Source organism: Delphinus delphis, chromosome 10 (assembly GCF_949987515.2).
Source record: "Delphinus delphis chromosome 10, mDelDel1.2, whole genome shotgun sequence".
NCBI classification, from domain to species: Eukaryota; Metazoa; Chordata; class Mammalia; order Artiodactyla; family Delphinidae; genus Delphinus; species Delphinus delphis.
In genome coordinates, this window is record NC_082692.2 from 27,003,258 (window position 1) to 27,029,388 (window position 26,131).

General features: G+C 46.9%; 1 protein-coding gene across 1 annotated transcript; it reads right to left on the minus strand.

Moving 5' to 3' along the window:
- Positions 1-982: 982 nt before the first annotated feature.
- Positions 983-26,081, minus strand: TFAP2B (transcription factor AP-2 beta). Its single transcript, XM_060021247.1, has 7 exons — positions 25,860-26,081; positions 21,071-21,529; positions 16,202-16,262; positions 8,492-8,711; positions 6,833-6,951; positions 4,532-4,673; positions 983-1,654 (listed from the first exon to the last, which is right to left on the minus strand). The coding sequence occupies exons 1-7, from the start codon at positions 25,938-25,940 to the stop codon at positions 1,354-1,356; spliced, it is 1,383 nt and encodes a 460-aa protein (XP_059877230.1). The 5' UTR covers positions 25,941-26,081; the 3' UTR covers positions 983-1,353.
- Positions 26,082-26,131: the final 50 nt, after the last annotated feature.

Genomic DNA, 26,131 nt, shown 5'->3' on the forward strand with positions numbered 1-26,131 from the left:
GAATCCGCTTTAAAGGCAAGGCAATAATGTTAAAATATTGGGCTCCAAGAACACTTACTCCTCTCCCCTAAAATTCATTTAGCAGCTCCCCACTTCCCCGGAATTCTGTGTTGAGGTATCTGTTAGCAACTAGACTCAAAGCTGCTTCAATCTCTTATTGGCCACTTTCTAAATTATTCCCTTTGAGCTTCTTTAAAGAAGTGCACCTGCAGAATTCTGACACACAGGCTGTGATTAAAAGGGGATCGGAATTTTTTTTTTTCTCTGTACCTTATAGATTGTGTAGGAAGCCCAAGTCCTCTTTGAAGAAGCTCATAAACCATGCGGGCAAAGCTTTGGAAAACAGAAGAGAATGAAATGGTACATACCCCTCCGAAGGAATTACATACTAATCAACGTATTCATATTGTGTTTGGGTTTTACTATTGTTCTTAAAATCGGTAGATGACACATATGATAACAAATGCAAGATGCTCTGTAGGCAGATGCTGGCAAGGCTGGGAACTAGTAACGTTTCGGAAAAGAACTGATGAGGAGTCTGAATCAACTTATTGGTCCGGATTTTCCTCGGCCGGGCCGCGGGAGCCTCTCCTCGGCCAGCCGGCCCGAGAGCTGCAGCCACCGCCTGCGTCCCCGCGGGCCTCCCGCCCCGCCCGCCCTCGCCCTCCCTAATTAAGCAAACGGCCCGGAGTTGGGCCCCCTTGAGTTAAGGACACAGGGCGGGGCGGGGGCGGGGTCACCAAGGGGACCACAACAGCGCACCAGAGGGCTAACCACACGCCTTTTCATCCCGGAAGATTCCCGTGACAGCCGGAGGGAGGGAGGGCAACGTAGAAAAAGGGTGGCTGGGAGAGGGGCGAGGTGAGGTGGAAGGGCGGGGACTGCCAGAGAGTTTCCTAAAAATATATTAAAAATTTAAAAAGTTCGTGCGTCTCAGTCAACCAGCTCTCAAAGCACTGACACCGACACGGTTTCTCCGATTTTCTTCCAATAAGTTAGAGTTTTCTCACGTTTAGTCTTATGTTTATTTTCCAAAGGGAAAAAAAAATCATGGTTTTCTTTTTATTATCAGTATTACTAAGCTCGAAAGAACCGAAGTGGAAAATCCGGACGGTTGTCTCCAAGTGTATCTTGAAATAGACACTGAGAACCGATACTGTTGCTCCGTGGTACGCCTCAAGTTTTTTTTTTTTTTTAAGTTATTTAGCTTTGTTTTTTTTTTAACTTTGATTGTATGTGTATTCTACCTAATATAATTCTTCCAAAGCCAATCCAATATTTTTAGAGCTAAAATTAAAATTTTTTTCTGTTTTCCTTTTGTATTTAAAACATTTTTCCTTTTTTTTAAATTTTTCATTTCCTGTGTTTCTCCTCCTTGTCGCCAGTTTTACTACCTGGGCCTTCCCCAGACGTGTGCCTGTTAGTGGTGGTGTTGTTCAAGAACATCTTGTCCATGCCTTTGAGCGCCTCGGTGAGATAGTTCTGCAGGGCCGTGAGCGCGGCGCAAATGGCGGGGGCGCCGAAGCCGTGCGTGATGAGGCTGAAGTGCGTGAGGCAGCTCTGGATCCCCGGCTCCAGGATGGGGCTGGGCCGGCTGTTTCCGATCGGCGTCCGGTCCTGAGCGAGCAGATCTGTAAATTCTTTACAAAGTTGCCTGCAAAGGGGCGGGAGAGGAACAACAACAATAAGAAAGCAAAACAACAACAACAAAAAACCACCCTCAGTGTCGTTGTCATTGACATTCTAAAGGAGACGCTCACAAGAGCCCAGGGGCGCCCAGTCACGGGAGAGTCGGAGAGCGAGGCTAATGTGGGCGATTCCGCTCTGTTTCCTTTCCCAGCGTTCTCCCTTCTAGAGCAGCTGGGACTGGAAGGAAAGCGGGGGTGGGGATTTTAGGCACCCCTTCCATCCCAAAGCCTGGCCTCTCCCCCCGCCCCCTGCCCGTCTTTCCCCCTTCATTCCAGGACTGCATAAACCCCGCTTTGGGAAATGTGCTATAGGCTTTAGCGTTTGATTTGCAATCTTCAGGAACTTTTAGCTCTTACCTGACAGTTCCTCTAAAAGCCCTTTCCCCCTCCTCTCCCCTGCCTCTCCAACCTCTTGGTGATCAGACTCAAAAAGCCGGGAAGGAGTTAGGGCCCTGGGCCACAAGCCTGTCCCTGGCACAGAAGCAGATTGCTGGAGCCTTGCGTGGCCCAGGGCAAGCAACTGTTTATTCCAGGAGAGAATGCCGATTCCATTCAAAGCAGAAAGCTGTTTACCTGCAGCATGTGAGAAGGGAAGTATTCCCACCACCACCACCCCTTTTTCCCTTTCTTTTAAAGTACAGGCTACTGAAGATCTTTATACAACAATATTGTTGTCCATATAAAAGGATTCCCACATTGTTTAAATAAAACCTAAAGGTAGATGGTTAAGACTCCAGGGAGGGTAGATTTTTATCGTTGAAGGTTTTTATTTTAAGGCACTGACAATTTAGAGGAATCTCCCAGCCTTAGAAATCCTGCATGCCTAACTATGGACTAAACTTATTTGAGAAAATTTTAATATAGAAGGTGGACAAAAGGATTTTAGCCCTGAAGGTCCAGTGGCTTGGTTCACCTTGTGGTCAGAGGTATGGCATCCCAAAGGTCATAGCCTTTCACAGGCTGGCAGACTTCTGCCAGCCTGCCTCCACCTGGTCTCCAGGGTGGTGAGAAAAGAAAAACTACAGAACGCCAATCACAGGCCTCCCTGGGAGAGTCTGACACTTGGTGACACCTGGCCTGGCCAACAGGTGAATAGGGCAGATACCTGGAGGCCCACATCAGTGACCCTGGGGCACCTTTTCCCAGGGGATTACTCCCGGGAGGAGAAATGGCCAAATTAGATGGGGAATACCTCCTCCCCAACCTGCAGCAGCCAGAAAAGGTGTTTGGTTTTAAGGCTGATGGGTAGAGGACACTACCAGGAATCCTCTCACTACTCGTTTCTCTGTTCGAAATGCATACATACATCCTCCCAACCAGGAAGACACGGGTAACAGTTCTGACCTAAATAGGGCAGTTCTTAAGTCAGACATACCTCAGGATCATCTGTGGGGTTCAGATACACACATCCAGGCCTCCACCCTCACCGATTCCCACTCAGGGAGCCTGGGGCTAGGTCCACAAATAATTATCTTGAAAATGCTCCCCAGCTGATTCTGATACTCCCCCCAGGTTAAGAAGTGCTGGCCTTAAGAGAAGCCACAAGCACTCCTTAGGGAAACCACAGAGTTGTTTGTGGAATCCTGTCATCTAATTTAGCCACTTTAGTTTTATTTTTTCCCCAAAGTACCTTTACTCTTTTATAAAGCACCAACAGTTCCCCTGCCACTAGCCACCAGGGCAAGGGGTAAGAGGGCGATTTACTGATAAAGATCTATTATATTGCTAGTTGGTACATCAGAGGAAAGCCTTCTAAAACGACGGTGGGTGCCAGGTTTTGATCGTTGGAAGAGATGGTTAAAGGCTTTCCTGAAGTTTGTACTCATTACCAAAGTGCCAAAAAGGAAATGCTGAACTGAGGAGAACAAATGCTTAGAGTCAAACATTTTAAATCTTCAAAGCCCAAACCAGGGTCTGTAAGCAATTAAAGTTCTGGGACATTAATATTTTTTGACCCTGCGGAAAGGGGCAATCAAATTCCAATCACGTCTCAAAAACATCTGGACAAATTTGAGCAAATGATTTTTCAGCCTTCCATATATTTCTTTAAATTACGCTGTCAACGGAACAAACCGCGTCCTCCAGCACTAAATAAATGAGCGCCGCTGTTTGGGCCGCGCCTGCGAGAGAAACGTGCTGGCGCACGCAGCGCCGCCCACTGCAGGCCTGAGCCGGCCATAAAACACCAGCAATATGACATCGAAGCCAAAGACAGGAGTAAATCAAATAAATAGAAAACCCACTGTAAAAGTTCAAATGAGCGCTAGACCTAAATTTAGCCAAAGATTTACTATTTTCCCCTCTGGAGTTGTAGTAAATTTTACGTCTGTGGAAGATGCCAAACAGCAACGTTGGAAAGAGAGTAATTAGAGCTGCGGGTAGAGATGGGTGAACGTGGGTGACATATAGACACCCTGAGCGAGCACGCGTGGCTGTGTGGATAAGACAGGGAGATGCGGACCCCACGGAGAGATATGCATCCAGGGATGCCGGAAAGAACTGGAACAGGGACCCAACCGGAAAAGGTCTGCCTGCCATCCCCAGGGTTGGGGATGTGAATTGTAAAAAGCCTGGATTCGGATTAATAATGCCATCCCTCTTAGAAACTAGGAAATAGAGAAAACACACAAATACGAAGCCCATAATCAACGCTGAGGGGTGGGTGCGGAGGGGGGCGGAGATGGGAGGGTTCCCTAGCCAGCCATCCACGGGCTTTCCACCACTGAGCTGCTTCCCTGCCCCACCGAGGAAGTCTGCGCTGCCGCTCCCACCGCCTCCTCCCAAGCGAGGCGGCTCCGCAGGTTGGGAGTCTGGGATGAGGACCACGAGTCCAGGACACTCACTTGGTGGCCAGCAGCATATTCTTCCGGGAGTGCAGGTCACTGGGGTCCGTGTGCTGCCGGTTCAAATACTCAGAAACAGCTTTGGCGGGAAACTCCGTTTCGCAAATGTACCCAAAATCCCGAGCTAAGTGAACAGCCTCTCCTGAAAAGACAACCGCAGAGGAAATAATCAGCACCCAGTCCCTGACCATCCCAAGGGCAGGAGGCGTTCCCTGGTCAATTCTGTTATTATTTACAAAAGAGGCCAACTGTTAAGGGTTAATAGCAAAGATGAGACAGATGCCCAAACTAAACATGGTTCTCAGACCATAATTGACGTTGATGGAACAAACTTTGTTCCTGCCGCTCTTTCCAGCCTCTCCCTGATCATCCTTCCAGCCAAGTCCTAGCTAGACATCCCCTGAACAGCTTCAGGTCTCCCACACCCCATGCTTTGTCTTAAGGGAAAGATGGGCAGGCATTCAGGAACCACCTCACAATTGCACGATAGACAGTGAGCTGGATTGTCAAGCCAGATTCCCTTTCTTTTTTAAAGCATCTGTTACACCTGCTTTAAATAAAATTTAAAAGTCTTCCTATCTTTTGTATCTTCCTATAATAACTAATATATACAAATATAGATCCCTGTGTGTCTATGTCCACATATATTAAAGAATATGTAAATCGTATATGGATCCGTTTCTATCTGGCAATGAAATATTTAATCTCCTTGTCAGTTTCCTGCCAGTTAGGTTTCAGGTTTCTCCTCTTCAGAGGTTCCTGCCATCATTCTCTTACTTAAGGACTTTCTACTGCACAAAGGTGACACAGCAGCTATAGAAAACCTGGACAGCTGAAAGATTCCTTAACTTACGTGGAAGCCCCTTTCGAATAAAGCATTATTGCCCTTTAAAGCACACACTTCAGGGTTCAAGGGAAGATCCCGACATGAAAAAGAGATATGTTGAATTATCCCATAGACATGAAAAAGAGATATGTTGAATTATCCCATAGCTACGTTATTTTAAGGAGCATGACTTACTTTTAATCATCATTAGCATAGTAACCAAAGACTTCAGGTACAGTGCTTACAACAACTCACAACACTGAAAAACTGCCAAATGAATATTGGCATTTCAGTGCGTTTTCCAGTTTCCTTCCTTTTCCACCTAAATCCGTCTTGGGCTGAAATTACTTTGACTGCTTTTCAAAATGAAGATTGTGATATTAGCAATGCCTTAAAGGGCAAAAAGTAAAACCCCCAGGCTAAAAGTCAACCACTAATAAACGTGGTCTAGAAATTTAGTGACCGCTGTCCCTGGGGGTAAGTTTGGGCCAGGCAACTTTGCCTTAAAGATAGCAAAGTGCATTGCCTGTAAATGTGATGACTTTATGGTTGCTGCCTAAATATTCTAAGATCCCCTCCTCTAAAAACTAACTCCCCACAGGAGTGTCATAATATCACATCCATAAAAATAGAAGAAAAAACCAAGACCTACATGTTAGACTCTAGAGAAAATTCTACAACTTCCTCCATTAGGTCCATCTGGCTCTATTTCCTATCCCTTCCACATCCCACAGATTCAAATGCAGATCCTCTTGTTCTAGACTGTGGAGAAGATCCTGTTTATTACATACCATAAATATCATCCGCAATCCCAAAATGATGAGCAAATTAGAGTGTGTTTGTTATAAGTATGGGCCTTTAAATTCACAGCTGAAGATCATACACGACTCCGCTCCATGTTTCCTCACTCCCCACCCCATATTTTTCCTAGGTCACTGATCTTATAAAGCTGTATTTCAATAACAATAAGTCCCAGGTAATCAGCAGGAGATAGGGGCCCTGAGAGTGACACGAGTTTTAAAATAACCATTAGAGGTCATGAATGCAATAATAGTTTCATAAATCGACTGTGTTTTCTACTACTGACGACTCAGAGGTAAAATCTGGGAAGGAGAAGGGGTGTAGAGTGCATTGCTTCTTACAGAGTTACTGTTGCAGGAGTTCATACAGAGGGTGTTTCAGGCACCATGTCCTGCACCTGGCGGCAGAGACGACCCCTACACTGGCTTGGAGACTAGACCTGAGCACTCTCCAGAGCTCAGGGACCCTTGCATTGTCCCTTGGCCTCTGGACAATTGCCGCTCCCTCTAAGTAAAAGGACCTTTGAACTTCTCTCAAGCAATCGCTTGACATCCAACTCAAAAGGGCACAACAATTGCAATGATTTCCAGTTAATCATAAAACATGTAAAATGTCAGCCTTCAGCCGACAGTTAAGCTCCACCACTTCGTGAAATGGCCAAACGTCTTGCTTACCTTCCACCAGGGAGGTGAGTAACGTGACATTTGCTGCCTTGCGCCTGCCCGCGGGTAAATTCAAACCGATTTTTTCTAGCCTTTCTCGCAAAGATCTCCCCCCATTTTTCGATTTGGCTCTGAAATTGCAAGAATTAACATTCTGATTAACCTCAGAGTGTTCCTGAAACAAAGTTTAGACTTAGCAATCTAAAGCCCAGTGGAGCTTGAAGAGGTTTTAACTTGAGGTTAGCACTTTTTTTTTCTTCCTTTTGGTTATTTGCTGATAGTTTGCTGAGGTTTGCTTAATTTCTGCAATACAGAGCATAAAAAAAAATTGAGTCGTTTACTTTTTTTATCTGGTGAGAAAAAAAAAAAAAGATACCAGATGGGAATAATTAGGGTGTAGGTTGTCGGTCCAGAGAAGGTAGAAGTTGCACATTCACAAGCCCAGCTCTTTCCTTGTCATGGAGCCAGTGAGGTGAGCAGAAACCGGGCAAGTACAACCTTGCCAAAAAAAGGGAAAGAACTGTGTGGTCCAGAAAGGAGAAGGCTTGACCTGAAACAGATGGGCTTTGAGAGGAAGAGGTCAAGAGTTGCTATAAAATGGAATTGGGTTAAAGGGGGAAGGACACTAATGACGATGGTAATCATAATAACACTAAAACTAGCATCAGAGAGAGTTTAGTTATGGGATAAGCACTTTATATTGATTACCTCACTTAATCGCATAGTAAGTTTCATACACCCACCATCAATGCCCAGGGGTGACTGAAAGAAACTTCCACATTGTGGGGCTCAAAGGACTCAGTTGAAAACTGAACTACAAAGTAGACCAGAGCAAAAGGACTCAAAGTGAGAAAAGTCTGTGGGTCACACCCTTACTGCTTCCCAACGACCCTCCTTTATGTGCTAAGGTCTGAGCAAAACTACAAGAAATAAACAGTTACTCTGACCTCTCTTGCTGTACTGTTCACCCAGCCACTTTTAGGAAAGAAAGGGACTTTCAACCCCCAAGATAGGCTAACTTGAAAAATTCATCTCATGCAATGTCACTTGCATATCAGGGACACTAACCAAAGGGTTCAGGCGTTAGCAGGGACTTTGGGGGAGGCGTTGAATCTTAAGATAAAAGCCACCTCCTTCCCCAGTTTCCACAAGGAGTCTATAAGATTGTCTTTCTCCAATATCGGAGAGCATATGAATGGCCCCAAGGAATAATTGTCAATACTTCTAAAGTGGTGTCATTGTTATTACTGGTGGTAGTACTGAAGAAAGGAAGTCACACAAGTCTAGAACAGAGCTTTACAAACTGCGAGGCACAATGCATTAGTGGGACTGGACCAACTTAGTCGGCTGCCAAGTGCACTTTCAAACAAAGTAGAGATCAGAGTACATTGCAGGTACGAAAGGGGTTGCTCCATGAAACTCCTGTTTTAGGTAAGTTTAGGTTGTGGGTCCCATTCAAGGTAGAGAATGCCCCGAAGGGTCCTGGGGATGGGAAGAGGGGCGCCAGGTGCCGGGCAGTGAAAGTGGAAGGTTCCCAGCCCTCAAGGTGAGCGGAAGGGCGAGGCGGAGCGTACGGGGGCGCGCGGAGCCCTTGGCGGCAGCTGCACGCACTTAGGGATCCGGTTGCTAGGCAACCGCGCAGTATCAAAAGTGGTCGATACGGGGGGTTACCTTCTGAGGACGCCGCCGAGGAGAGACGCATTGAGGCATTCGGGGGGCGACAGCCGTCTCTGAACTTCCCCCACAGTTACTTTGTATTTTGAAGTTGAACTGAGCAGAGACAAACGGCCGGGGACCGAGCAAAACACCTCACCGGTGTTGACAGACATGCCTCCCAGGAAGCCATCCTTATTCATCATCAGAGAAGTCACAGATTTGGGAGGAACCGGAACTAGAGAGGGAGAAAAAAAAAATGCCATAAAGGTGACCGGGTTTCGATCCTGGTGACCGGCCGATAGAATGTGTCGCTGAGTGCGCAGGGGCGAGGCCACAGGGCAGGAGCCAAGCGGAAAGCTGCAGGAGGAAGTGTTTGTTCCCGTGGTTCTGCGGTGCGTTCAGAGCACTGTGTACAAACAAATGCAAAAGCCATCACTCCTCTGGAAACTTACCCCATGCGTGTGGACATGTGAGAGTCGCTTGCCACTGTCCCGCTCACTACACAAATCAAGAAAAACAAGCAACCGAGGGTTTGGATTGTGCTGTGAAACCTGGCAAATTCGATTCCATCACGTGCTGGCTGTGTGACCTTAAACATCTCACTAAACTTCTCTGAATCTTAGTGTCCTGATCTGTCTCCTGATAATCACATTTGGTGCTGAAGCCTGAAGGTGATCACCCCCATCAATGATATAAAATAGTAATACCAATGGTCTTTATGGGAACCCTTCCCTCCTCTCCTATTGGACACAAATCTATGGTCATCACTGGCAAGGATCAGGAGGGTGGGCATCATCTGTCACCCTGCCCAAGAACAGCCAAGTAATAATACCATTAAACAGGGAAGTTGGGCCCCAAAGAGCTGCTCATTTCTCTACAGTGGATCCCATTCTTTCCAACATCCTAACAACAGATTCGTTTAGAAAAGAACCCAAATGCTCCTCTCCAGTGAAAGCAATTCTGCGGTGACATGAATTTTGTTTACAAATTAATGTAAAGCACCGGCTGGTGATTGTTTGGAGCAGTTATGATTTACAACAGGTGCCCTGATCAATCAACCAATCACTCTAATTCATGTGAGCAGCGGTCTTGCCTTGCCCCAGTTGTTTCATTTCGGCAAGTAATTGATAACAAACCGCACTCAAGGTATGTTTTATGCGGAAGTTAATAAGAGCTGACAGCTGGTTGCCACTGCTACCCAGCCGCATTCAGTCTCTTCAGCCTGTATTTCTGTTTAATTCTGTTTCAGTGTCATCTGCACCTCAGGAAGAGGCGGGGCTTGATAGAACCAGAGGCTGGCAATGAGCTGGGAATGAGGAACAGTGAAAGGTCAGCCTCCCAGTTCCCTGACAGTCTCCTTCCCTTGGACTTCTACACTGCTGATGCCCATTTTTCTTCTGCAGGCTCTAGAAGCAGGCAGGCAACATCCCCTCCTGGCTTGCCCTACACCTTAGCTACTTCCATTGGGATCTGAAGCCCCTCAAGCACTATTTGGTGATCACCAGTCCAGGGGATTTATGTAATGTTTCTGGCGTGAAAAAGGATGCTTCCATTCCCCCTCTTTAATAAAGACTCTGTCTCATTCTATAACTCTAGGAAGAGAAAGATATGCTCTTTCTACCATCTGGAGCCTAGAACCCCACACACCAAATAAGTTATATAACCTCCCTTGTCTAGAACAGACTAACCACCCTGAGGGTTCTTGAAACAGCTTATTCTCTCTACCACAGATCCTAGCACTCAGACCTCCATGATTATTTAGAGACTCCTAAAAGCCAGGTAGGTCCCAGATCTTTTATTCACTATGAATTGCATTTGGCCCTTTACAAACACCTGCAGAAAGGGCCTTCTGAGGAGAGTGGATGGGAAGACTGAAGCATTCCCTTTTTCTACTTCTTAGTAGACATTTTGGGATTTCTGGATCTGTCTACAGAGTCTGTCTCAGGGCAGATGAATGATGTGAGGTACCAGAGTGAATCTTCTGCCCTGTCACGGTGGTGGTGGGGAGTTATAGAGGGGGCTTTCTTATTTCTGATTCTCCTGATCATAGTCTCATCAGTGAAGTGCTTCTCATTTGAGAGTGAACCAATGCAAACTTGAAGTGCATTAATTAAATTTGGGTAAAATACGGATTTAAGTGACTTACTTAAAAAAACAGTGATTGGGGTGGGAACACCCTGTCATTTAATTATCTTGCACAATATCCACATCTATTTTAATATGTCTTCTTTTTCACTGCAGTCCTGATTTCTATATTTCGGATTCATATTCAAGCACTATAAGCAAATAATATATAATCATGGTAACCCTGGAAAAACTTTTCCCCAAAATATAGACAGCCCTTTGTAGTTTTAACATGGTATGAACTACAGAAATAAAATGTATAAAAAAATCTCATCTTTGATATTCAGCAACATTTTAAAATGTAAACACTATTTAGAAAGAATATTTTAATGGCTTGCCCTACACCTTAGCACCAAGCTGAAAATAGTAAGTTCAGTTCCTATTTCCCGGACTGGATAACTGAGTATCTCCTGAGAACTGGAATTCTACCTGCTTTTCACAGTCCCAGGCGCCAAATCTCTTGAAAACCTAGGTCTATAGAGACATTCTATAACCTGCCCTCTAATTTCACTATTGTTAATTGCCTGATTTACCAGACAAGAGCAATTTCCTTTGGGGAATGTATGTCGCTCCCTCCCAAGGGCTGTACGTTTCTGCATATACATTATCACCTAAACATCACCCACCCAGTCAGCTCCCCTCAGCACTCTGCTGTCTAGGGGGAGAGGGAAGAGGAGGGTGGCGTTGTTTTTTCCCCTCAAAGACCAAGACTATTAGAGCAGAGGTGCTTCAGGTTATATTTCTATTTTCTAATTTAAGTATCAATCTTGTTTGCACCCTCTACTCTCCCGTCCTCAGGTTCTAAACCTCTCTCCCACCTGGGCCTTTGCACTGGTCCCCTAAACTAGACTTTACATATTTCTTGTCCCTGCGCTTTTCTAAGTCCATCCTACTGTTAGCATCTACCTTCCCCACCACTGTCACACATGCTTTCCTCAGCTGATGAACCCCATATTTTATCCTCTTTGTCTTTTCCCTTCTGCTTTCCTCCAGCTTATCAATAAACCCAGGGAGCAACAGGGCCCGGTTGATTTGTTAGTAATTATGAGTGCACTGCCCTGCTCACGGAACCCAGAGATGACTAAGATAGGTTTAAAGCGACAGCAGGAAATGGTAAGGAAATGGAGCATAGCAAAACTCAGCGTGAAGCTTTCAGTTCTTTACATGTTTACAATTTTCTGTGCATACATTAAAACTGAGAGGTTTTTTTTTCTTCTTCAGTTCTCAGTTGGATAGCATGGCCAACTTCTGGACGTAACACCTCCCAAATTTGCTCCCCTCTCTTTAAACTTGCATTATATGGGAGGAAAAGACAAAAAGGTTTAAAAAATGATCAATATTTCATTACAAGGACTGGAGTTTTATTTAAGAGAGAGGAAGGAAAACTGGAGAAAATCTTATTCATTAGTGGACTCTACAGAGCCCAAGTGTTAATAAGTTAGCTCTTCATCTTTACTCTTTAAACTTAAGTATGAAATCACAGCTTCGAGATCTTTGTGTTTGACTGGAGGCAGGTCCTCTGTGGGTCTGACCTGCTGGTGGGAGAGAAGGAAGAAATGAATCCATCTAATAGATTGAAGCATAAGTCCCTCTGTAATGTACCTGGACTTAGATGTGGAAACTACACCAGGAAGCCACAAGAGGTAGAGCATTGCTTGAAATAATTACTTCTTACCAGCAGATCACCGCTTTCCTCATACTTGCATTGTTTCTCATCTACCTGTTGGCTAAATGTTATTCCACGTGTATATAAGAGCATGGGTAGAAATGTGAGCACTGAAATGCTGGAAAGAAAAATAAAAGGATTCCCACAGAGAAAGCTGGAACTTAAAAAAAAAAAAACGTCCAGTGTTGGCATCCTTTGGGGGCAAAGCCTTCAAGAGGCTGAGTTAGGTCCCATCACTTACTCGGTGTGTGGGACCTTGAGAAAATAATTTGTCTTCTCTCTGTCTCAGTTTCTACACTGGGGGGTGGGGATGGGAGTTGGAGAAGAGTGTCTAACCTTTCCAGCTTTGAAATTCTATGAACTCTGATTACTCCCTGGGTGGCTGGAAACTGAGAGTCTCTAGTTGAATAAATACCAATTGGGATCCAAGTCAGCTCTGGAAATGTGAACCTCTCCATTTGAGAGGAAACTCATACCCTTCTCAAAGGCTCCAACAGATTCTGGGAGCTTTCACCTCCTAGGCCAGAAGGAGGAATCCCAACAGAACCCCTTGTAATTGAAATAGGCAATTTCCATATCTCCCCCCACCCAGAGAAAATCCACACCAATCAAAGTGCTTATGTGGGGAAGGGGCCAGACTAACGGGGAAAAAAGTGGGAGAGAACAGGAGGTTGGACTGAAACGAACCAAACAGGATATCCCCAAGACCAATGAAAATGCCCCACAGTCACAACATTTGGACCTTGGACTCCAGCCACTCTGGCCTTTCCAAGAAATCCCAGCATCTTTTCTGCTACCTAAGGTGTCAAGCCGATTGCATCTTGGCCTCTAATTGCACCAAAAACTTTTTCTGAAAGCCTAGGTGAGCCTCCTTTAGGTTAGGCTGTCGGATGGTGGCAGTGATCATTTACGTGAGCTGGGCACCACCCTGTCCCCTCCCAGCCCAGATTCCTAATCTTAATGGAACTGAGGGTTAAGAATGATTTTTTAATGTCTCGTTGGATTTCTAGACTGTTAATGCACCGAATCCTTCTCATTATTACTTTATTGATTGCTCGTGGACCAGCCCCCTTCAAATCGTATTAACCACCCTCTGCCGGTTTAGATTAGGAGAGTTTAAAAAGCACCTTTCATTACTCCCCCCACTCCTGCCATGGAGTTGAGACTCGCTGGCTTAATGGGAGCTCTAATGGGGCAGCTAAGAGGAGAGGGGCCCCCGTCCCTGCCGACTGCATTAATAGCTCAAAGGGGGCCAATACAGAAAATTAGCCGTAAACGAGCTCTGGAGATCTTCAAATGAAAGAGCCATTTATCACGCTGGCTACCTTCACTCCACTCGTTTGCTCTCTCTACTGGGAACAACTCATTTCCTCTTAACTAAATTACTTCAGAAATGTCAGCTAAGCCCAGATAGCAAACATAACAAGAGAGCTCACCTACAATCTATGGGGTGATATCAACACGGGTGAAAATGGGACTGGTTAAATTTTAGGAGGGAGACCTTCCATAATTAGAGAGAGAGACACACACACAGAGACATATATCCTGTATGTCTAAGTCTTCCGCCTCAATACATCACACAGAAGCAGAGACACCTAAACCTGGGCCAGTTGCTGCCTTTTTTAGTAATAAGGCAGAATTTTTTAAATCTCTCTAAAAGCCCATTAGAAAACAAATAAAGCAACCTAGTCCCTTGCCAGTTGTTGAAATTTAGAATATTTAGTTCAGGAAACGTTCTCACCTCCTCTTTTATGAAATTAATCTCTGGGAGTCATCCCTCATAAATGTGGTGGAGGGGCAAAGACGGGAGACCAGAGGGCAGGGAAGGAGCTAATGAACCCATAACCTTATTTTAAGTGATTCACAGTGATCTAGAAAAGTAAATCAACCACTTATTCCTCTTTTGCCCATGGCTCTCTAAAGATAAAAATATATTAGTATATTTTCATCATGTAATAAAGCAAATACTTGAAATATTAAATAATAGAATTGACCTCACACTTTATATTCATACCACACTCCCTAAATCAATAAAATGACTGGGGTGCCACTTAGACACTTTAAGCTGCACATTTTTAAAAAAGATTCTGGAGGCCATAAAAAGTACTCTGAGTTTCCAGAACAGAACCAGTGACAGTCAGCATTCTCCTCTTCTTATTCCTGGAGATACCCATATACATACGTATTCACATTTCACTGACAAACATATACAAGCCCTGAAACCAAAGCATCCCAAATCTAAGAATATTTTCAGCTCCATTTTGTTAGGTAAGCTAAGTTCCAAATATTTTTATTGGCCTGGCTGTTAAGAACATTTCTGATTGGTCATCAGTTGGGCATGCCCTACAGCCAGCCCCAACGCTGTTTCTAGGATACAGAACCCTGAGCTAAGGGGTTCTAGCTTTCCATGAAAAGGGACGGGGAAACTAAAACAGAAAAGAAACCAAGAAAGCCAATGAAGAAGCGCCTCTCCTCCTCCCCATACCCACCTCCCATCAACCAGCAATTAACCAGAAGAGAAGACCCAGGAGGAAATGGTGAAAGTGAGCTGTCAGCGCAGTTGCAAATCAAAGCACGAGCCCGAGTGTCCCAGCAAACCCAAACCCCGGCATTAAAAACCCAAACGATACTATCTAAAGAAGAGCAGGAGAGATGTTTGGAGCAACACTTAAAATAGTTTTGCCCCAAGCCCTAGTAGTCTTCTTGGGGATATTACGTTCCAAAGCCAAATGGCATCATTTCAGGGACAGCTTCCGCCTCCCACCTCCCACCTCTCAAAGCGACTTTTTCTGCTTTTGTGAGAGAAGAAAATTGAGGACACCTCACCCTGTTTGGAATCCTTCCTTCACAACCCTCTTATTCTACCGGCTTGATTCCGCATTACTTTCTGAAGCATCTTTTTCTCTTTTAATTGTTTTTGTGAATGTCCTCTGGCTCAAAGGAATCAGAAGTGACTGCAGCTAGGGATTGTTGACACCAAACAGAAGGACAGGCCTTGTCCAGCATCGATAAGAAAGAGTTACAGTAGTTAAAATTGTAGCTCCAAATACCAGTTCTTGTGATCATTAAAGATTGCACTGTTTACACATTCAAACACCTAAATTTGTGGCATGTGAGTGACATTGGGGCCTTTCGGCAGGCAGCCATCCTAATCGCCAGGCATTCTCTCAGTGACTGTCAGAGAAGAGGGGGGAAAAATTAAGCAGCTGCAATACGCCCGAAATGAGTTATTGTAATTACATTTAATTAGTTTAATTAGTTAATTATTTTGCTTACAGCTGTACAAGAGACTGCAAACATTTGTTAATATCACATGCCCTTTAACAGTATGGGGTGATTCCACAGTCACACTAAATCATGAATGCATGTGTAGGAAGATTGAGAACTGTGCAGAGCCCGGCGCAGCTTCTCGGGAAGAGCATATTTAGCAACACATTTGGCACAATTTAAAAAAATCTGAAGAAACAACTCATAAAACACAGAGAACTAGGAACAAAATTACCACCCCAAAAATCAAATACAAAGGCCAAGAGAGAAGGAGCTACCCCTAATGGCATAGGGTTTTTAGCTCAACAAACTCCAGTTATCAATGAAATAATTATAGCATATTTTTGAAAGCAGTGTCTCCCAGCCAGTTCCATACGTGACGGTAGTTCAATTATTTACAATGTATCCAGAATTGCTAGCGAAGGTACTGTGAGAAAAATGGCAATAGTTTCTGTTCCTCTGTCTCTCTCATCCGGGTTTCTCCCTGCGGTCCCCCACCCCCATTCCTTCTTCCCAACAGGCATTTTCATCCAGATAGTCGCTGTGCTATGATTGTGAACAAACATTTGTGTCTTATAAAATAATGAAATCCTTCAAAGTGAAAACTCATCATAAAGACATGAACGCAGAGGAAACTTTTCTTACTTTGCGGGGGGAAGAATCCATACCTTTTTTTATGACAGACTGGTCCAATAGATTCATGCCGCTGTTATTGGCATCTTCAACTGACTGTGAATATAAAAACATCACTATTCAAATCGACTGGATATTAAAGAATCACACTCATAAATCATGTCATTCCAAACTGGAGTTGCTGTTATTTCCATTTATATTAATTCACAAAGGGAGGTTTTATTATTATCATTATTACCTCCAAATGGACACAGAAATGAAATACACCCAAATTATAAATTCTTCCAATGGAAGAAGAGGAAAAAGGAAACTGTGAGAGACATCTGGGATGCAGGATTGGTTTAGTTATTACGTTAAACATAGATATTACATAGACACATAAACTTTTATATTGTTTGCTCTTATGAGATGTGAAAATCTAGCAGCACTGAAAGATTTTCACCAATATTAGTCAGAGCAGTTTCTGTTTTCTATGCTATCCCAGTGCATTTAACCCCAGAGTCATTTTACAAATACATAATAGTTTACGTTATAGGATTTTAATTAAAGTCTGAGCAATTTGGAATGGAATGCGAACAGCAACACATAGGAACACGTCTGCAGGCTGTCAGGACCGCACACCCACTGCAGTTCACACACATCCCTGTGCTGGGTGAGCTTCCTGCTGCAGGACAATCGCTTGGGGGGACCTGCACAATCTGCTCCCCTCCCAACCCTGCCACCTCTGCTACCCAGCAAGAAGCACACCTGTTAGAAAGGCAGTAACTACAGACACACCAACACACACACACACACACACACACACACACACACACACACACACACACGGAGGATCTCCCAGTCAGCACCTGGGTAATGGCAAAGAACATTCACCTTCCTTGCCATTTTCATCCCAGAGAAGGAAAGTTTCGACCCTAGTTGTTGGCTGCGTTTCAGAGGGGAAATAGCTGTTAGAATGATATTCTTACTGTCAGGATGCACCAGAACAGGGTTCTAGCCGTGCATGCCAGGGCATCCAAAGGCAGTAGATTCCCTCCCCCTACTCCCAAGAGAAAATCAATGCAAGGCCTTTCTGCCACGTACAGCTGCTTTCCTTGATCCTTAGGCACCTACGTTTGGACTAATCTGTCACCCACTCTACAGAGGAGTAAAAAGCAAAGGGCTTGTAAGGGGGGTTGTGTTTAGACAGCACTTCCCACCCACTCAAGCTGCGTCCCCAGGCAGGGCGTGTGTTCATCACAAGGAAGAGACTGTGTACCCCAAACAAGCAGCACATTAGAAACGAGACGATCTAATCATGGAGGGGTCATGTTCATTTGTTTCTTTTCGTTTTTCGTAGCCACTCTTCTGTTCTCAGAAAGATGGGGGAAATTGTTATTCTCCGTAAGGACCATTTTCCATATTGCAACATGCCATCTCCAACTTAAGAAATAGTACAAAGCTTTAAAAAAAAGAAAAATGCTTCATGTAACTTGTTCGGAACTCCCAGCAGACCCCACCAAGCACACGGGCGCGCACACACACGATTCACGCCTTTTGTGCTCACGTGTCTACAGTGGCGACGTGTCCACGCAGAACAGAAATATTCGCCTGTGTCTGTGGGTGGGCAGACCCGCGATCTCACAGGCCCCGGATCGTGAGCGCCCACACCTCACCCTCACGTCGGTACGTAAATATGTATATACGCCTCATCAGCGACGTGGGGTAGTTGTGGTAGTTAATGAGAAGGCTCTTGTCTGATTTTCTATCTAATTACGGACGCCTGCTGGGTTTTTGTACAGGATATTCACGCAGCATGCTGGCGCTTAATCGTCACAGGGAGGATCGTAAAGATTTAATTAGGACTGCGTGCGGAAGCTCAGAAAAACGACTCCGACTCGTAATTACTAGACTTCTTTAGTTAAAAGTGATACCAGGGGTTGCTTTAAGACACTAGGGTGTGTTTGAGTGTGTGTGTGTGTGTGTGTGTGTGTGTAAGGGCTTTGACTTAACATCCTTATATGTTTACACTTAGGTAGTAAAGGTGATGAGAGGTTAGAGAGCAAAGATCGGAAGAAGGAAAGAGGTGTTCACAGCAACTAAACAAGCTCCAAACTAGCTGTCACCTCACGCTCTCTTTCTTTCTGATGCTGTTTTTCTGACTTTTAAACACAGCCGCCCCTCCCCACGTGCGCGCTCACACACACACACACACACACACACACACACACACACACACACACACAATGGGTAGAATGTAGCATACCCAGAACCCAAGCAGCGATTTGCTGGCTTAATAGCCCCTGTGAGTAAATTGAAATAGAAATTGACAGGGTTTTATAGTTTCATTTAAAAAATTATTAGAAGCATTTGGTTAATTAGCTCTCCTCATTTGCTTCTCTCACGGTCGGGGCGGTGGCCCCGCGCGTGTGTCTGGGTCACACAACATCTCCCCCCAGCCCTAGGCCAGGTGAGCACCGCTGGGTGTGAGGGCCCCCGGCCTGGCGGCGCCCTGGGATCTGCCTGATCCGCGGCTGGATGGCGGAGGAGGATCCAGCACACACAACAGGCCCTTGAGATGGAACGAGTGACTGGGGTCCAGGCTGAGGCACCCCTGGTCCCTTTTACAGACAGGTGGGGCGCAGCCCACGCGTCCCGTAGCTGCAGGAAACGCGAAACGCCGAAACCGCCATCAGCTCCTGCAACTTCAGCCGCCGTCCCCCACCGCGTTCCAGATTCCTAAGTCAGAAGTGGATCCTCCGGGACTGGAGGGAGGAGGCAGAGCCTCTGGATTCGAGGGTCTGGTCCTAGGTCCATCTCTTCCCCTGTCTTTCTTTGTCACCTGCCCCGTGTCACGTCAACCACACCCCGGCCTCAGGACGCCTGTCATCACGGCGGAGACAGAGATCGCCCCAGCCCCTGTAGTTCCCCTCCTGGGACGGGCGCAGAGTGTATCCCCCGCGACCCCTTGCAGTGAGGGTCGACCCGAGAAAGTCCCGCGGGCCTCCCCACCTCGCCAGGCGACCTGCTGGGATGCATCTGGGGAGGAACGGGGAGAGGTGGGGTGGGCGGGGAGCAGCGAGGGCCCTGGGCCTGCGCCGTCTCTGCTCTGGGCTCTGTCCACCTCCCGGATCTAAGCTCCGGCCACAACTCGGACAAGGGTGCTCTCCCAAATGCACACCGACCTGGCCCTGTTTTTCTCTGGTCCCTTGCATTTGACCGAACACTCCAAACCTCTCACAATTCTCTCTTTCAAAAAACAAAAAACTAAAACCAAAGAAATCTGTTCCCTCTTTGGGCGCAATCCTTGGGTTCCGTCGCCTAAACCACTAGGCCTGCCGAGTGTGGTGACACGACCAGTGCAGCATTGCCAACAGCAATGCTGATGAGTTGATCCACTTTCATTATCTAGCACTTTGAACCGTACCCAGAAAGGTTAATTTAAAAACTTTTCCCCCCAGACATATATTACCCCAATGCATTAAAAAAAAACACGATTAAATATTTCCTTTCTCATATGATATTCTGAAATGAGCATTATCTCCAGACAGGGACAGTTAAGCTCGGCTAAATCAACAAAACTACCATTCTTATGACTATGGGTAAATCCAGCCACAACTCAGGTGATTCTGTCATTTTTGGAAATATTAAATAACTGAATTTCCTTTAAAGCAGTAAGCCATCATAGACTACACACAGACAGCATTTAATTCTGTCCCCACATTTTAACTGTTCAAAATACATTTTCTTCAGCAAGGTAAAGAGGAAGGACTCATGCACCCTTTCCCTTTCCCATATTGTTTTCCTTTTCTTCAGAGGTATGTCCATAATGATGCATAATATATACAACCATGCCAATGAGACCGAAGGATCCATTGAATACCTTTCAACCATATTTATCTTTTCTGGAGACTATTTAAATTAGGGAGGAAAAGGAGACCTGCTCAGAATCACCCAGAGAGATCTTAGAAATCATTTCTTTGATGTTTCTTTGTTTAGTTTAACCAAGTATTCTCCACCAAATCAGGCTCCATTGTGTAGATTGAAGATGGGATAGTGAGTGGGTGGGGGAGTGTTTGGAGCCTTTTAAGAAACAAACATATGATGTCTCTTCAACTGGGGTGGTGACACTGGGGAGAGGGTATTAGTGGAAAGGAGGACTGGAGAGGGATGTGGAGAACATTGCTCCACAGTCGTTTAATGGTCCATAGGGGGAAAAGAATCTCCAAAATCATATGTGTCCTCATGAATTCCCAAACAGAATTATGACTTTCTGGGTCTCTCCTCACAAATCTTCAATTTCTCAGATAACGACCCTGGAACTCAGTTATCTTGGAAAAGGGTTCAACAGCTTATGGGACATTCAAAGTAAGACCTGGCTTGGACAAAATAGCACACGTTTTTCTTCCACTGTGCATTGTCACGCTTAACAAAGTCTTTGCAAATCCAGCAAGAACCTCTATAGAGGTCCCTGCACCTCCATGCTGTAGCTTCAGGCAGTCAGGACTCCACCTGCCCTGTCAGGGGCCCAGGCCCACTACTGGGCATGCAGAGCGGGTGGGTTGGGGAGGGCACCCAGCTTGCTCGCACGAAGCGCAAGAGAACAAGAAGGAGTCGCACAGCTAAGGCAAGACAAAAACATCTAGCCTTGATTCTGATGATCCTAAACTAGCCAAACACACATATATTTTTCTTCTTCATTCTTTCATTTCTAGTGCTTCTGGCTTTCATCATCAGACCTCCAGAAATCGCCACTAGAGAGCCATACACGTATACACACAGTTACGTACGTGGTGTCCAGCTGGTGCTGTTCTAAAGATGAAAACTACCTCCCCCAAAGGAGACACAGCTGTCCCTCCCCGCCTGTCCCCCCCACCCGGGGCATTTGTTATTTGTTTACTGTGTGTTTGTTTGTGTGCCGTTACCTGGACATCTTCCATCCCAGGGTGGCCGAGACCATGCAGCGAGAGGCTGTCACCCATGCCCGCGTCCAGGCCGTGGTGTGCTGAGTGCAGGAGCACGTCCGGCCGGCGGACCGAGTGGTAGTCCCTCCGGGGGTCGAGGCCCGAGAGCTGGGGCAGGGCGGCCCGAGGCTGGGGCAGGAGAGAGCCGGCTTCTGAACCCACTTCTTGCCGCTGTCGTTGCCCCCAGGGGTGCTGCTGGGGCTGGTGCAGGGGGTTCAGGGAGTAGGGGTCGTTGACGTGGGAGTAGGGGTCCTGGCTCTGGTGGTAGGGGAGCGGCTGGTAGGGGGGCGGGAAGTAGGGTGGCTGGAAATCTGACGACGGCGTGTGGGACAGCGGCGGAGCGCTGGAGTAAGGTCCTTGGGACACCGAGCCCAGCTGGGAGAGCCGTGAGCTGTGACTCGGGACGCCATCGTGCCGGTCCTGGGAGCGGAGAGGAGAAAGAGAGAGAGAGAGAAGGGGAGGAAAAAATACAATCGACAAATGGAGAAGCCCACCTACGGCATCTTCTTCTTCCCGAGACAGGGGACGCAAGAGTCTGAAACAGACTCCCAAGCTGACTCAGAGGGTACATGATTTCAGCAATTCCAAATGCGAGGCTTTGGGGGAAAAGGGGGAGAATCACCCACTTAACCAACATCTAAGCCCTCTGTTGGGGTGCAAAGCCGGCAAAAGGGGTGAGGGTAAAGTAACAGTGTGTATGGGGGGAGATTCTCAATTCCCTAATGAAAAATACAGGAGTCTGACATAGGGTATTTGCTTTTCTGGGTGTTTTAAACTATTTTTTCCTAACTCTTCCAGAGGCCCAAAGCATGACAAATAAAACTTCATACTATTGGCTTTGCTGTTACTCTTCCTAACCCAGCCGGCTGACCAGGAGCTCCCCACACGACTTGATCGTTCCAGGAGACCCAGGAATCTGCCTGATCTGAGTTTCCAGTCCCCCCTCCCTCCCCAAGAGGAATTAAATAATTTATGTAGTGTTTGATTGAAATGGATCTCATTCAAAATCATATCCTGAGTCCCTGTTAAAGTTGAACTGTGGTTCACAGGAGTTTTTCTAAGGTTGCTTTTCTAAATATATCTATTGCTGTCCTACTCCAGGGAGTGAAGATGAAGGACCTGGGATCGGGAGGGGGGGGGAAAGAACAAATAAAGGCCCAGACAATTTAGCGCTGGTCCTAAGTGGAGTGTTAAACTCAGTGAAAAGAGAGGGGGGAGGGGTGTGTGTGTGTGTGTGTGTGTGTGAGAGAGAGAGTTTCTCCCTCTCCTCTGTGGAAATGCCATGGTAAAGTCCCCATGGTTCTTTTTGGAGAAATAATAACCTAAATTTCCAAACTGCAATGGCAAAAAGTTTTTCTGTTCGGCCTCCCCCCTCTCCCCAGTTGACTCATGGAGCTCAGACGAACACACAATGCAGAGAAGCAGCTGCAGCCTCGTCCAATTATGGTGCTAAATTACCAAGCCAAAGGCGCTCGAAGGAAGACAGAGACGAGAGAGTGAGACGCACACACAAGAGACAGAGACAGAGAGACAGTAAGAGGAGGGAGCATGCAATTCTGGTACAACGTGAATCCGGACTCACCATGGACGAATAGGTGTGCACTAACATCTGGAAAAAAAAGCCTGGTTACTGCTCAAAATCAAACAATGATTTAAAAAAAAAATCAAGGAGTCCAGCAGAGAAACGAGCTGGACACAGGAGCCGAGCTTGAGGTGTTTCCAGGACAAGCCATCAAAAAAAAAAAAAAAATTTACCCCCCCACCAAACGAGATTGGCGTCGCCTGTCACACACACACAGAGCTGTTCATCGGTCTCTTGCTGTTTTTTTGGCTTTTTTCTTCTGCGGTTCTGCGGGGCTCCAGAAGCAGTCCTCTTCCGCCCGAAGCTGGGCTCAGACTGCTCGGCCGCCCCTTCCTCCCTCCGCTTGCCTACACCTCCTCATAATAATTGATATTCATGACTATTAATATTACACGAGTACTTTAAAGGGAGAATGGAGGACAAATGGAGCGTGAAGCAGCAGCGGGCGCAGAGCTCCCTACTATTGTAAATGACGTTCATTCAGTGGAGAATTACTAGATGTAATCAGACGAGGGGGCTGGCGAAGGCAGACCGGGGAAAAAGTTTAGCAGGAAAGAGGCAGAACTTCAATTAACTGAGCCGGGGACGCGCGTAAAGCAGCCCCTGCTCCCCTGGACCAGGCGGTGAGGGAGAGAGCATCGCTGGGGGCTTGTGCAGAACGTAGGTGTCCTGGTTCCTGGAGAGGGACTTTCCTACTGGGAAGAATGGATCGCCCTAGGTGCTTCCTGTGCAGATTAAAAAACAAAATAAAAAGGCGTTGCCTCCTCCTTTGGAGGGGAGAGCAAAGTAAACCGGTGGGCCCGGTTGTTTACAGTGACGTTTGCAGACTTTCACGCATACTGGAGATTATGCTTATTTATTAAAGGATAGGGGCGAGATGGGGGCTTTCCATCCCTCGTGCAGCCTTTCCCTCTTTAGTGCTCCTGCAGTCTGTGATTTTTTTTTTTACTTCAATTTAAAATATATGCAATCAATCTTCAAGTACACTAAACTTATCCTTTCCAGGCAAAGCCAGGGGCAACAGAAAACCTTTTTGGATGTTTCAGGAACCCGTTCAACTGGCCTAACTGCCATTTCTGTTAAAGTTCAACCTTTCTCCCGACTTAAATAGGCTCCTTCCACCGGGCTGCGGGTTCTCCTATATTTTTTGAGCAGAAAAATTAGGCAGATAGGAATACCTGCAGTATTTTCTCTCTCTCTCTCTCTCTCTCTCTCTCTCTCTCTCTGTGTGTGTGTGACTCTTCTCTCTCCCTCCCCCTTTATTCTGCCCTCTTTCCCTCTTCCACTCCACCCCTCCCTCTTCCTCCCTCCCTCCCTCCCTGCTTTCTTCTCTCCCTCCCTCCTTTGCCATTTAGCCAGTCTACCTTCCAGACTCTTAGAACGAGTTTTATCCAGCTTACTTTTCGGAACCCAGTGAAGTCCCTCTCTGTATACCCTGAGCTATTTACACCGTGGCCCCTTCCCCGCCCGTGCCAAGCCCACTTCGGGCGCTCACATTCTTTAGGACAGTTCGAGCTCCTTCGACTAGAGCATTATCCCGCCTGTTAAAGAAGGAAGAGGAGGCCGAACAGAAACAAACCCCACCAGGCGGAGGCGCGGCTCTTCGTTACAGTCAATACACAACCACAAAGAGGAAAGGAAAGCCCCAATCATCATTCCGCAGAAAGACGAATCTCCTCTCTCTCTCTCTCTCTCTCTCTCTCTCTCTCTCTCTCTCTCCCACACACACACACACGCACACGCACACGCACACACACCCCAAAATCAGGATTCGGGGCTGGGCAGAGCTGGGAGGCTCCAGGCGCGGGCGCCGGGCGCTGCTTGCGAAACGCAACCGGGCAGCGGCGGGGCGCGCGCGGGCTCCGCGGAGCCGCAGTCTGGGTCGCGGGGCTGGGCCGGCGGCGTCGGGAGGAGCCCGTTTCTAGCGTCCGCAAGGCGACTCCCCGCCCGGCTTTCAGGAGTCCTCCCGGAGCCGGCGGGATGGCGTGTCCCCCGCGGGCTGGGGATCCTCTTTGCGTCCCATCGCGACCGCCTCGTCCGACCGAGCGCTTCCCGCGCCGATCGCCCGAGACTTGGCTTCTCGTCCTCCCTCCCCTCTCCGACTTCCCCTCCTTCCGACCTCCGACTACTGCCCGCTCGCCAGCTTCTACCTTCCCCGTCCCTTACTCCTCTGCCCCTTTCTCTTCGCCTTCCGCCAAGTTTTTCTTTCCCGCTTCCCTCCCTCGACGTCTCCTCGGAATCTTCGCTTCCCCGCTTCCCCTCACGCCTAATTCGGGGACTCCCAGGCTGGTGAGCTCGGAGCGAAGTTCCGCGGTCCTGGGCCGCCGTCCCCTCTCCGCCCGGCAGCCCGGCCCACGCGCAGCCCCGCCGCCCCGCCGCTCCGTCGGCGCCCGAGACCCGAGCGCACGGCCGGGGCGCCCCGCCCGCGGGGAGGCAGGCTCCCGCCTGGCTTCGGGCAGCATCTCCACCCGAGTCTCCCTGGCCTCAGCGGTAAAGAATGGTGCGCACTCAACCCGGGCAGAAATTTTCGTTAAAAATGCCAAGACATGGGGTGGTTTGGACGCCCCGACTCTCAAAGAAGCAAAACACGAGAAAAAAAGAAAATTAAAAAATTGTCGGCTACGGCTCCTTGGCTTGTGCTGTCTCTGCATCCATCTATCCATCTGTCCGTCTATCCGTCGACCTCCCTCCTTCTATATTTTCGTCCTCTACTGGGATCCGTTGGTTATCGATTTCAAAAATGTTATTGAAAATAAAAATTAAAAGCTCGAATCTGTTACGAAGTAGTCTTGAAAACCTAATTCTCTCCCACACTCAAAACGTGGAGAGCCTCTGCCTTTATCAGTCTCTATTTTCTCTGCCCACATTCACTAGCACCACTGTTCCCCATCAGATCCTAAAGGGGGGGGGGCGACGAAGAAAGAAAAATAAAATAACAAAAAAAAGAGAAATCCGCTAAGTTAAAGTAGTCAGATTTCCATCTTAAAGTCCTTTTTCAGAATAGCGAAGTTTCCCCAAGCCAGCTTTTCCAAAAGTTGGAGAAAGCTGAGAAAACCGACCGGAAACCTACGAGCAAATAGCTTAAAAATATAGATGAGTTGGGGGTGTCAAGAAGCTCAAATTCTCTATCTGCAAAGCTCTAAGGTGCAACCGGGGGTGTCGGCTCACCTCATAGATATCTTCGTACTTGACATTCTCCACGAGCTTCCAGAGCATGATGGCAGCCGGGTCTCTAGGAGGTGAGTGCATTCATGTGAGGAGCAGATGTCTGGCTTCTCAGGACTCCGCTGTCTGTAATGATCCATCTATAATTGGAAATGGGGGATACACACCAAATCCGACGCTCCTCTCCCATCGCAACTTATATCTGTTGTCTCAAACAATAGGCTGGAGAAGTAAGCCTCAGCTGAGAGAAAAACATTATTACACACACAGGAGTT